Source organism: Pelecanus crispus, chromosome 6 (genome assembly GCF_030463565.1).
Source record: "Pelecanus crispus isolate bPelCri1 chromosome 6, bPelCri1.pri, whole genome shotgun sequence".
Lineage (NCBI taxonomy): Eukaryota > Metazoa > Chordata > Aves > Pelecaniformes > Pelecanidae > Pelecanus > Pelecanus crispus.
Genome location: NC_134648.1, coordinates 60,160,096 through 60,173,177, shown reverse-complemented (window position 1 = coordinate 60,173,177; position 13,082 = coordinate 60,160,096). Strand labels below are relative to the sequence as shown.

Genomic DNA, 13,082 nt, shown 5'->3' with positions numbered 1-13,082 from the left:
TTATTTCTCAGCTACTTTGGAATCCGTTTTTCAAGTGCACAGTACCTCTATGTAGCTGCTTGAAGTAATACCTTTCCTTAATTTAAATGAACAACAACCTGATTAATAATCTCACCTTATTTCCTCAGTAGCTTTAATATAAAACTGATTTCAGATAATTATCACCTTATGCAGGTAGCAGAAACTCAGGGATATCTTAAAAAAACAGATTTTGCAAAGCCCTGTACTTAGATTTTGACAGGTTTATCTTTGACTGCACAATGTATGCAGAATTCACCTTTTGGGAACTTGAATTTTTTTGTCCAAAAAAATGGATAAAATACATAGAGAAAGGACACTGCGGAATCATCATATGTTTGTTGAAACTTTTTTGAAAAACTACAGTTAATTGGAAAAGTAATGACATTTCACTATTGGTAGTTGTACTTCCTCCTCACATTCCAGAAAGAAAAGTCTTCCCATCTAATTACAGAAATTTAAATTTTTAACAAAAAGTTTCCATAAGAAATTTGTTTTGTTTATATAAGGTGGAGTTTTTTTAATTAATGAGGCCACAACGTAAGGGCTATTGCTGTAATTTGACACGTGCCATAGAGCAGGAAGTTATACATATATGCAAAATAAAAAGTAAAAACTCAGCCTTAGAAAAACGTATCAGCTTCAATAGATCAATACAGAAAACAGCAGCTCCTTGTCAATGAATTCACCGAGACAATGTAGCTGTATGAAGTTATGCACTATTGCAACATGTTATAGAACTTCCAGCTTCAACTAAGAGCAAGCTTTTATGTTCTCAGCAGTCCCTTCACTGGTTGTTAATTTTTTGCTTAGTTTTGCCTTTCAAAACTTTCAGGCTCACTTGTTCCTAAGAGTGTTGAGATTTGGTTTTCTGCTTCAGTGGTATTCTACCAGCTATATCAAGGTATACATTCTCTGTGCTAGAAGGGTCTGAGATGTTTAGTAACAATTTTGTCCAAGGCTGCACAGGCAGAAAGACAGGTGGCTCCTAAGCAATCCAATAAACGATTGTTTTTTCTCTCAAAAATAGTATTTATTTAGGGATTATTTAAAGAGTTCATTGCTATAGGGTTGTTTGGTTTTGGGGTTTTTTTTTTTTTGCAATTATATTTCAGTCTTTTAAAGTGAAGTACAAAAATCTTGTGAACGAAACCAAACCCACTTCTATTCAGCACCATTGCAGCATTCTCATTTGTTCAAAATACATTCCCCAAAGGCTATCTGTTGTTTATAGATATTTTACAAAAAAATTTTTAAAAAAACCCATATGCTGAGATAAAGTCAAATTTCCAGAAGTGCCAGAAGGCCCAGTCCTGCAGAATTCTGTCAGCTTATAAAAACCTCATTCACATAGAATCATTTAGGTTGGAAAAGACCTTTAAGATCATCCAGCCCAACCATTAACCTAACACTACCAAGTCCACCACTAAAACAATTAAGGGGAGAGTAATAATTAATTTCATATTTCCTGGCTTGGTGGCTGGTTTGGTTTATAATTAAAATAAAAGTAGGAATCATTAAGGTTGGAAAGGATCTCTAAGATCATCAGTCCAACTGTCAACCCAACACCACCATGCCTACTAAACCATGTCCCAAAGTGCCATGTCTACCTGTTTTTTGAACACCTCCAGGGATGGTGACTTCACCACCTCTCTGGGCAGCCTGTTCCAATGCTTGACCAATCTTTCAGTAAAGAAATTTCTCCTAATAACCAATCTAAACCTCCTCTGATGCAGCTTGAGGCCATTTCCTCATGCATAGATGTACATTGCCAAGAAAATTTGACGCCAGCTAAATTTTTAGTTTATGTAAATATTTAATTATGTCTTCTTTGGTTACAATTTTATAACCTTTTTTCCGATGGTATTCTTAATTTTTTTCATTATTCCCATAATTTTCTAAGCCCCTCACGAGTTTCATAAACTTTGCACACTTGCTGTCTTGCTTCATAGCTGAAAAGATAAGCCAGGAAACAAACTATTAATCATTTCATCACCTGTATTTAGGCTGTCTATTAGTACACAGCAACCTCAGTCACTCCTTACATCAAGTAAAGATGCTGAAAGGATAAAAAGGAAGGGATTTTTTGTGCCATACTATCGGCTCATGAGCAACCCAGCAACTCCTATGATGGCACTGATGCCCATACAGAGCAGGTAAATTATGTTATTATGTGATCTTCATTAGCATTTCTATGGTCTGTGAGATAGTGAAACAGTACTATCAACACCACTTTTTGGTGGCGGAAAACTGGAATAGGACAGGTGAAGTGAAATGGCCAAGACTAAAATCTATCTAAGAAATATAGGAAAGAATCAGTTGAGCAATACAGTGACTTCGCCACAAGCATCAATGAATCGGCTATTTGTTCAAGACCATCCTGAGACTGAAACCCTTGGACAAGACTGTCAGCAGTACAGAGAAGCATCATCAGAGATACACAGAGACAGGCATCACTTTATTCTGCTGCTTTGGATAGCATTTGCATGTCAGCCTCTCCCTCCACTTCTCATTAATCTGACCCTCGGACTGAGGCAGCCATTGCTCAGAGACTGGTTGGGCAACAGTCTACACGTGGGAGGTTGGTGAGTGATTGCCTTTCCATCACTTACTTTGTTTTTTCTTCCTCTTTCCTTAATTTATTAAACTGCCTTTATCTTGACCTATGAGTTTTCTCACTTTTGCTCTTCCTAGTCTCTTTCCCCATCCTGCTGGGGGAGAGTGAGTGAGTGGCTGTGTGGTGCTTAGCTGCCAGTTTGGGTCAACGCACCACATCCAGGACCTTGAACACCAAAGGGAACCACTAAGATAATGCAAAAGGTATGTTTAATAATTACAAACTTTTCTGGGCAACTCAAGGTTCTCACATTGTCTATGGTTTGGAAATAAGACAAAAAAATTTAATCTAAATTTGCAAACCTGTTTTATTTGAAATGTTTTAAAATATATTTTTGTCCAACTGTTGGAGCTTTTTTTTAAAAAAAAAAACCCTCCCAATATTTGCTAAACTAGAGAAACTAATTTCACTAAAGAAATTAATTTCATTATTAGGGCAGTAGGCAGAGAAAGGAGATAGATATTTAGATAACATTACCTTTCACTGTTCTTTTTACCACTAGATGAACTGCTGGTGGATCCAGTGCGGTTGCGACTCCCTTTGGAATCTCCATAGCTTTCCCTCCGACCACCTGGGGACACACGCTCAGCCGAACTGGTTCTCTTAACAGTGCTAATAAAAAAAGGAGCAATTTAACAGTGGCACTTGTAAAAGCACGTACATCTATGACAAATATTTTTGAGAAACATATCAAGCAGAATGCTGACCCTAAAAATAACCACAACTTTGTTTTTAATCATAATTTGATTTGTTAAAGAGCCTACATAAGAGTTTTGCTGAGTACCTGGTGCAACAGTAAACATACTGTTTTTTCCTTAATCATAAAATAGAAGATGGGCTAAACCAGTATATAGAGTAAGTTGCAATATCTATTTTCCAGGCCACATTTAAAATCTCTGACTACCACTCCACACTTGTGGAATTTTGGAATCTCTTAATAAAAAGTGAAAGATTTAAAGAGAAAGAGTATTACCTGACACCTCCAGTCAGACTACAGAGAATGTGAAAAGTAGGTCAAAATTTGAGCATCAGCAAGCTAACTTTGTGTCTTCATTCAGTATCAATTATTCTGTGCTTCAAAGCTAGGTTTAACATACCCCAAAGTGCAATTAATGGTGAGCTAGCCTGCATTTTTTGTTAGCTTATCAAAAATATATGCTTCCTACTTACATGTATGAATAGATTAGATTCCCCACATCCCCAACAAGGGGTTTCTCAAAGGCTTAAAGCCTGCCTTATTCTCTCACTCTTCAACCATCCTTCCTGCCAAGATAGCTATCAAGGAGCTCTTGTATGACTTTACGGCACCCCTTAGACACCCATCTCCCTCTGATGGAAAAACGTGAGCCAAAACATAAGCAGTATTACTTAGTAAGTTAAGAGAAGCCCACTCAGAGCTTACACTTAATAGAATCATAGAATGCTTTGGGTTGGAAGGGACCTTGAGAGACCATCTAGCCCAACCCCCCTGCAGTGAGCAGGGATTGAACCTGTGAACTTGGTGTTATTAGCACCACGCTCTAACCAACTGAGCTAACCCCGCTGGTCTATAGGAGACAAACTCTTGTGGTTATTTGTTAGTCCAAAGCACTTCTCCCTAAAGCAGTGCTTCCTAGCAGGAGAGGGAGCAGCTAAAGGTGAGCCCTTAGCTGGGCGATGCTTTTCACTTTGCTGCACTCCCTGTGCAGAGAGGCACAGGCAGCATTACTTGTACTGAGGCAGGAATCACGCCCACGGCAGTGGCTGAATGACAGGACTCGCTGTCAGGGTGTCATTTCCCCCACACCCCAGTCCTGTGCTGTTTTCTCTCCTCCAAAGAGCGGAATGGAAACGTCCCCTTTACCCATAACATGCCCATAACTAAATGAACACCTTCAGCAGCTCTCTCACCCCAGAAGCTGTGGACACCAATGACTGCTTTCAAGCTCACACCCCTCTACCCAAATCCCAACCACAAGCTCCCTCCCTCCGTGAAAACTTCAGTTCTGTTCTTGCTCCTTCAAGGCCCAGTCTCCTCCCAGTCATCCCTTTCACCATCCCCAGCCAGCTCGCCCTTGACCTCCACACCACCTCCAGGGATGCTCTGCTTACCACAAGGCTCATCTCAAGCATCCTTGAGGACCACTCCGAACCTCCCCATCAGCCCCTAGCAACTACCCCTGCCCTGTATCTCAGGCAGCTCCTCAGGCTCTGTCCCACTTTGTGTGTGGTGTAAGAGAGGCATTGGCTCTTCATAACTAAAGGAAACGAGACAGACTTTTCTGTCTGATCAAAAATATTCAGCTTATCAACTTTACACCACCATTGATATGCTTTTTTTAAAAAAAAAAAAAAAAAAAAAAAAAATTCCTGCTCCCTCATGTCTTTTTACCAGCGAGGAGGGGAACGTTTCAACACCTCAGCTGAGGCTCCGTTACAGAAACAATGGGAACAACTGAACCCGAGTCTTTCTGCAAAGCAACTGCTCTTCCGAAAGGACGGAAGCACCCATCCAGGGGGAGCTCCGCAGAGCAGATGCGTGTTAAGATGCATCTCAGGTAGCTTGACAAAAACTTTCTGGAACATGCGATGGTAGAACAGATGTTCAGTGCTGCGTTTTTGTATTAAAAACAAGCACGATTCAAACGATTAAGCTGAAATTAAAAAAAAAAAATACCATTTCTGTGGAGAGAGCGATGTAAGAGAGTAAGCAGAATGCAGTTACACACAGGCACAGAACAAAATACATTCATAGGAGAAGGGAAAAGGCAGTAAAAAGAATTTAATTTTGTCTTCATTTCAGAAGTGTCTCCTACACTAGCCTAACATTATCCAAGTCATCTCAATGTCAAATGCATGAAAAAAACCTCCTCTAGTAAATTAAATAATATACTGTCAACATTTAAGTGTTCTCCCTGTATCTCATAACATCATCCAATTTAATACTACTCCAGTTAAAAAAAATAAAACCTTGATACTGAATATGTTTACCCCACATAAAATATCTTCATTAACATGAGCGCTTCCACTACTTTACATACAGTACTTGCAAAAACATCCTCTCTCTGTGATTTTGCAGGATCAAACATTTATTTTGGCATCTTTTCCTGGTTAAGGAAAAGAGGCAATATCAGCCTACACTGAAATTGAATTAAGGAAATCACCAAATTATACTAATGTTAGAAAAAATTTAAGTTACAGAATCAATTTTAAACTAATTTTAATGTTGCTTGGGGTTTTATTTTTATAGCTATCAACATTCAAAAGATGAGCTGATGGATAAAAAATGAATGGGTGGGACTAAAGCTTAGAAGTGTAATGCTATCTTCATTCTGAATAATGAGGTTTCATATCAGTATAAAAACTACTTTTACCACAGGAACAAAGTTCTTGTAAACTCTTTTAGCTTACACCCATTACTGCTTTAACTAATTAGCAATGCTATCTTCTCACAAATTTTATTTTAAACTTTCAACAACAAAAAAAAGCCCAGTGAGAAGTATTAGCAGGTGATTGGAAAAGAGGATTATAACTCCATTATATTAACTCAGTTTTGGGGTATACACATTTCGGTAGCTATAGTGTTAAACACCAGTGACTATATCCATGGCTACAGCAGATACACTGTCACCTGAGGAGGAATTTAATATGATAGAAAATATTCATTTAACTTACAGGTTTGTAAGAGTATAACCGGATTCCAGAATTTGGCTTCCACATTAGTGATATGAAAGGAGAACATTTTCAATTATTTAAAAAGATAACATTTGGTAACACAATATTTAGCTTGTTTAAAACAGAAATGTGGTCTAATGAAACACCCCTACAATAAAAATTATGTTAGCACAAGATAATGCAGAGACCATAACTGAAATTATTAATAATTACAATTCTACCACATTAATGCTTGTACTAGAACAGCCACTTTCTATGTGTTGAACCGAAACGGAAAGGAAAAACAACTGAGCTTCAACACTACAAAGCTATTAAGGATCCCTCACCTTAGAGCAGGCTTTTTCAGTTTGCATGCATTGAGAAGATTCACAGACCTGCTTAATCCAGATTGAGAGGTGCGTAAACAAAGCAGAATAAAAAGTGAATGCAACAATAAAATGTGGAAACAAGACATTTAAAACAAACTTACATTAAAAGACATAATTGCATGCTTTCAAGATATGAAGTCACATGCAAGAGGAAACAACACAGTGCTTATTGACTCAGTTAGATGTTTGATCATTTCAAACCATACATTTAAGAACACCAATGTATCTTTGAATGACAAAAATCTCAGCAATGCTCCAATACACTGACCATTTCTAAAGTGACTCAAAAAGAAAAAAAAAAGAAAGGAAATCAAAGAGGCTATCTGAAGAAACAAGACAGATGATCTAGCTAGAAGACAAAGACTATTAAAAAAGCAACATTAAAGACAAGAAAATAAATCCTCATATATGCATACATATACCACTGCATAGCATGAATGTTCCAGATGGTTGCATTACTGAATTGTGGTGAACAAATCTGGCCAAAATTTAAAAAAAAAAAAAATATATATATATTTAATTACCAAAATCTGTGGGAAAAAAATTAAATTAAAACTTTTTCAATAAAATAAACCAAAAAGTAGCACATAATGCTCTTAGTAACTGATGATATTAATAATATTTTGAAACTTGTCTAGCACTCTTTCTGACCCTCATTTAAATCAATTAGAATAAATTCAAGAATAACATATGACTTTAATTTCATTATGCCTTTGAGCAAAATGCACTAATAACTTTAATTTTTAGAGATATATAGTGAAGTGGCATAACAGTTCTGCCACTTGAAGTTCAATGGAGAGGGATTTCTTCTTTAATTTATATTTGGTTTATTTTAAAACATTTTCTTTGAGAGTCAAGTGTTACATAGAAGACTTAATTGAAGGTTTGATACAGACTTTGTGTGTGTGCCAGTTACAAACCATCGCTGCCCCCAGAACAGAACGCAGAACATCAATTCCAGGCGACTGAACAATTTCCTAGGGGCCATGTGTTTAGACTTTAGACGAACAGGAATTTATCATATTAAAGTATTTTATTCTCCCTACAAACAAAGCTCTTTATGTTTTCTTTGTTCCAGCCTCTTCCTTTTGATCTGTATTGTCAGAGTTTTGCACCATTATAATACTTTGCAATCTGCTGGGGGAGAAAGAATGACTGATTGTCTCCTTTTGAAAGGCAAAATATGTGCTAGCCTGCAGCCTGCAGCAGCATCCCTACTGGGAAAGGTACTGTCTGCATTCTCCTCCCTTACTTTTCTTTTTTTTTTTTTTTTTTTTCCCTTTTTCCCCCTCAAGTCTTGGAAACAAAGCTATCCTAGATGAGTCACAAAACCCTAGTTTTTAATAGGGAACACAAAACATTACTACTGTGTGCTGGCCAAATTCCAAAGACAAATTTGGTGTTAAGCAGTGAACTTCAAGCCACATTACATCTGAAAGGAAGAGTGCAGGGGGAAGGGAAAGTTCTGCTCACGATACACTAAACTCATCTTATTCTGAATGAAAATTTCAAATAATTACTCTATGTACAAAGTTCAGAACAAAAATACGGCAGCGTTCAAAAAGCTGGTACTTGAAATAGCTCCTACACTTCCACAGCATAGAAGTAGTAAATATATTAATTTTAAAATCGACGCTCTGAGCAAAGGCTTTTTGCGAAGACAACTTGGAAGCTCTTTACGAAAGCAGGTGATTCTTGATTATCTGTGTCAGGTGATTACCCAGCCCATCACAAAATGACTGCGGCTCTACATCAGCCTGCTTGCACCTGGAAGTCGCCGAGCTGTGTTCACACAGCACCCATCACCTGAGCGCAGCAGCGCCTGTTGGTGCTGGACCAGAATATTTGGGCCCAGTATCACCAGCATCATCAGGCTTTCTATCTTGCACTGTATTACCACCATATACTTTTGTAATTCAGTTGACCTATGTTCTGTATCTGTGCATTTGCTCTCTCCAGGTTATTTCATTCCTTCCTTACCTTGGGTAATTGGGTGTTGACTATGAGACCTGAACGCTGAAGCGGGGTTTGGTGCCCTCGATTCTAATTGAAGTCAGAGTCAATTGAGGTTACTCAACACTTCACAAGATCTGGATCTAATTATCACATTAGGCCCTATAACAACGTACTGATATCCAGAGATACACATTTTACATATGGAAAACCAATATGCGTAGAGGTTAAATGATTTGCATAAAGTCATTGAGAGAATATGTGGCAGAACTCAAATAAAGGTCTGCTCGTTCCACCATTTCAGCCTCGAGCCTGTTTTATTACCCCCAATTTTATATTCCTGCCAGAAGAAGTCATTTCCATTTCAAATATTAAATGGGAAATCAGAAAATGTAGTGAACTCTGAACCACATCTCCTTGGTAATCCAGTAAGGCAGATAAACCATGTAACAAACTATGGCTTCAAATGAGTTAACCAACGTATATAAATACAGCTATTGTATGAAATGAGATTGTGTCTGCAGACATATCAATAAGTACATCTATTTCTAAGCAGTGGAATGTATGGATACACACTTGGTCCCCATGGAGATTATTTGCATGTATTTATACAAATATGCATGACATACTGTTTCACAGGACAGACTGACGTAATTTCAACTGGGTATCATACATTTCCTAACCTAAATTGTGAAAGCATCAGAGAATGGAGGAATCAGAAGTTATTTATTTGTTATCCACCTTTTCATAACTATGTTCAGTAAACCACTTGGGAGGGACTCTTTTGAATATAAGGTCATAGGCAAGAAAAAAATTGAAGATTATATCTTTCTAATATAGTAACCCTAGCAGATATTTGTAATTCAACACAGCAGAGCAAAGGTTTAAAAGAAGATTCAGAAAAAATGAATTTTTTCTTTCCTTATTTTTTTTAATTTTCACTTTTCAAATTTTACTTTTTCACATTTTGAAAAAAATTCAGATCTTTCAGTTCTGTACTTATATTGTATAGGAAAAGTATTTAAAGTATTGTATAGGAAAAGTATTTATTAAAAGTATTGTATAGGAAACATATTAAAAGTAGTAGCAGTTTTAGAATCACTTTATATGAAAAGAGAACTATAAAACCATGACAAAAAAGCAGAACTGAAAAAATTATTAAATTACACACCATCTGTAAACTGTTCAACACCAAGTGAAGCTTCTCAACACAAATAAACAAGTCCTACCCCTTAAAAAAAAAAAAGCTATTTGATCTTGCTGCTATATTTCCATTACTGTTTTATGCATAAACATTTAGAGTTCCTGAATGTAAGAGAGTCCATTAAAATATAAAGTATGAATGAATTCATATTAATGAGTTCATAATGAATTCATCCACTTGAATATTTGAAAGTAAGCTGCTTGGAACACTTAATACATCAACCTTAAATATTGAATATTTGGAGCATGATTTACTATAAAACCATGAAATCTCAGCAGTTATTTTAAGGTTGATTATCAAAAGCTATGAAAAGTAGAGACTAATTTACCTAAAAAAGTTTTGTACAGTAATTCACTGGTGAAGTCCTTACCATTCCACACTCTTCATGTTGAAGTATATTCATAGGCAAGACATAGAAATATGCTTGAATATAATTCAATAAAAAAATAAAATTTGCATATTAAATACAATCCATACAGAATTTTAGAGCATTTGAAGGGAACAGGAATTCCACAGCACCTGGACTTAAAACTGATTTTTTCAGGATACAGAATAACCCTGGTCTCCTAAGCACTCTTAGTAAGTGTCCATCTGTTTCAGCAAAACTGCCCATTTGTATTTTTTTCTTTTCCAAAACTGAATATACATTTTCATACTGCATATTTAAAGCGCCTTCAGTCTAGCCTCAGCAGCAAAGAGAAGGGATAAAGCATAATAAAAGAACATTAAATGCCTATCCCGTGGAAGACTTTCTCATACAGGAATCAAGACATGCTCCCTAAGGATGCTCCCTAAGGAGTTTCCCACTGGCACTCAGGGTATCCAGGCTGCAGATGAGTCAGGTGGAAGGGCTGCAGTGTGTCACTTACCTACAGGGATCCTGAGCTAGGGTAATGCCTCCAGGCTGCAGGCAATACCTGATGGACCGCCTGAATTACGCAAAGGACTCTCAGAATAGAGCAAGCACAAGCATGATCTTGACCTGCATTTCACCCACCCTACTCTGGGGAAGAAAGTCCTATGCTGTAGGTGAGAGGTGGAGTGTAGAGACTTGGGAATCACACCCTCTGTACACAAGTGTGCCAATGCTTGTGCTCTCTCATGTGTTTCATAATCATTACTTGAAACTTTATTAGTGAGAATGAAATTATGAGAATTATGAAGAAAAAATAAGTTGTAAAGAATAAAATTTCTTCAAAAATTCAGCACGTATAAGACTACTCCTTTTTAAACACTAATAAATTTTCCTTTTTAAAAGGCATGTTCTTTCACCCATTTTCAAAATTCTGATAACATAATTCTGATAACGGAACAGTTTATACAGTATTTGCCTTCCTCATCTTAATGGCTGATTCAGGCCAACCTGCCAAAACCTACAGCTGGAGTGAGCCCCAGTTCATAGGAGCTCGCAGGAGTTCATTTGCGTGACACAAACAAATATGGTATTTTCCAATTTTAATTGTGCACGGCATAGCTTCTCTCTTCTCTACAGTAACAAAACCTGGAGTTTCCTGGAAAATCAGTCCCCTTCAACACAGTAACAAAGAGAGGCATATCCTTAGTCACCATCTCCCCTTTAAGGAAAAATTCTCTTTACAAAAAAGACCTCAGAACTTAGCAGGTTAATGCTCTCATCTCCACAACTTGCCCTCCTCAGAGTTGACAGCATCATCACTACAAAAAGCTGAGGATGACACACAAAAGAAATATGAAAAAAAAAAAAAAAGCCCCACACTATTATCTTTTACAGACAAATCATACAGCAGATTAGCACCACAATAACTGTCACATGTAACTTGAACTTGCTGCACCTGATCCATTGCATTCCTTATAACCTAGATGTATAAAACACGTAGTCCATCTTTGCACTACTTTTTACGTTATGCAACAGCACAGTAGAAATGCTTTATCCTCTATATGCTAGACTGTAGTAGCAAGAAAATAACACAAACTAGTAGACCAAGCATTACACATTCTTTCAATATTCACGGTAATAACCTTAATTCTAATTAGACCAAATAAGTTTAAAGCCTCTTAGAATGAAATCCATCTCTCCTTTCTGAACTAAATATTTAGACCATTGCTTCTTGCAAGTAAGAAAAACTCTATCTAAAAGCATAGAAGAGGAGATACTCTGTTTTCTCAATTTAATGATTATGTTTCTGATAGATGAGTACCTTTTTGCTGCTGGTGATACAGTTTCCTTTCTGGTTCCTGACGGGGAAGGTAAAGAGCCACTTGGTTTCTTTGGTAACACAGTTCCATTATTAACAGTAGTCCTTAAAGGCAGGGTTTGTACGAGCGGTCTTGCTGTAAAACAAGCAGAAGATGAAATAATTGTTTTAATTTTCTTTTTTTTTCCCCGGCAAACAACATTAGAATATTTAAAAATACCTGTGTAATAGCCCGTTTTTGTTTCACTATTGCCAAATTCTCCACAGAATGGGGTTTTAACAAGGAGGAATAATATTATTATTATTATTTATAATCATATCAAGCAAGTCATCTGCATATGGCTTAAGCACACAATTCTATAACCCGTCTCATCTGTAAAACTCTGTTCTAGCTCAAGGAGCTCACTGGTAAGTGCAAAGGTAGCTGTTGCCACCAAAAACAATCCTCATCTCTTAAAAGAGCATCAGTCTCTTGCCCACTTGGATAGCATTCAGAAGAGTGCTAGAAATGAAGGCAGGTTGCCATCCCAGAAATTCCTCCTCTTTATCCCTCAATGTTCTTGCAGGTTTTCCACAAGCAAATGATCTGTTAAGAAATCCTTATTCCCTGAAACAAATTCTTTCTTTTAAAGAATGTGGGCTTATGTTTGACAAAAAGGAATTTTATCCTTTAGTTAGAAAAAGTGATTTAAATCAGCAAAACAGTGGACTTAATGACCTGACATTATCTACCTTTGTTCTTCTGATCAAATGTTGGCTTAAAAAATTATGTCATACATGTAATTGATACTAGAATAATGGAAAAGTCCCAACCAAGTACGTTAGAAATTAGTTGCAAAAACAAACTGGTTAAAACTGCAAGCAATGAGTACAAATATGAAAACTACAGTGGACCATACCCTGAAAACACAGACACAAACATGACTAGTGCTCTCCCTACAGCAGGGAAGAAAGCATCACTTTAAGTTTGACAGAACTTTGTATCGCAAAAAGATGCCAAAAGTCTCTGGGTTCAGAGAAACACCATCTGAGAGAAGGCAGCAGTCACAAGTCACTTAAGGAACAGAAGATAAAATTGAACTGAACTTAGACAG

At 37.0% G+C, this 13,082-nt stretch overlaps 1 protein-coding gene across 6 annotated transcripts in view; it reads right to left on the bottom strand.

Annotated features, from left to right (window-relative positions):
* EML1 (EMAP like 1) overlaps positions 1 to 13,082 on the bottom strand; it is a 136,246-nt gene that overhangs the window by 39,483 nt on the left and 83,681 nt on the right. For 2 of the 6 annotated variants that reach the window (XM_075711789.1, XM_075711786.1), the window contains exons 3-4: positions 11,992 to 12,124; positions 3,113 to 3,247 (exon numbers count right to left, since the gene is read on the bottom strand). In XM_075711789.1, coding sequence (XP_075567904.1) covers positions 3,113 to 3,247; positions 11,992 to 12,124 — 268 coding nt within the window. Of the gene's footprint in view, positions 1 to 3,112; positions 3,248 to 6,513; positions 6,521 to 6,615; positions 6,667 to 11,719; positions 11,726 to 11,991; positions 12,125 to 13,082 lie in introns of all 6 variants that reach the window. The other 4 variants (XM_075711785.1, XM_075711784.1, XM_075711783.1 and 1 more) reach the window with 4 other exon arrangements.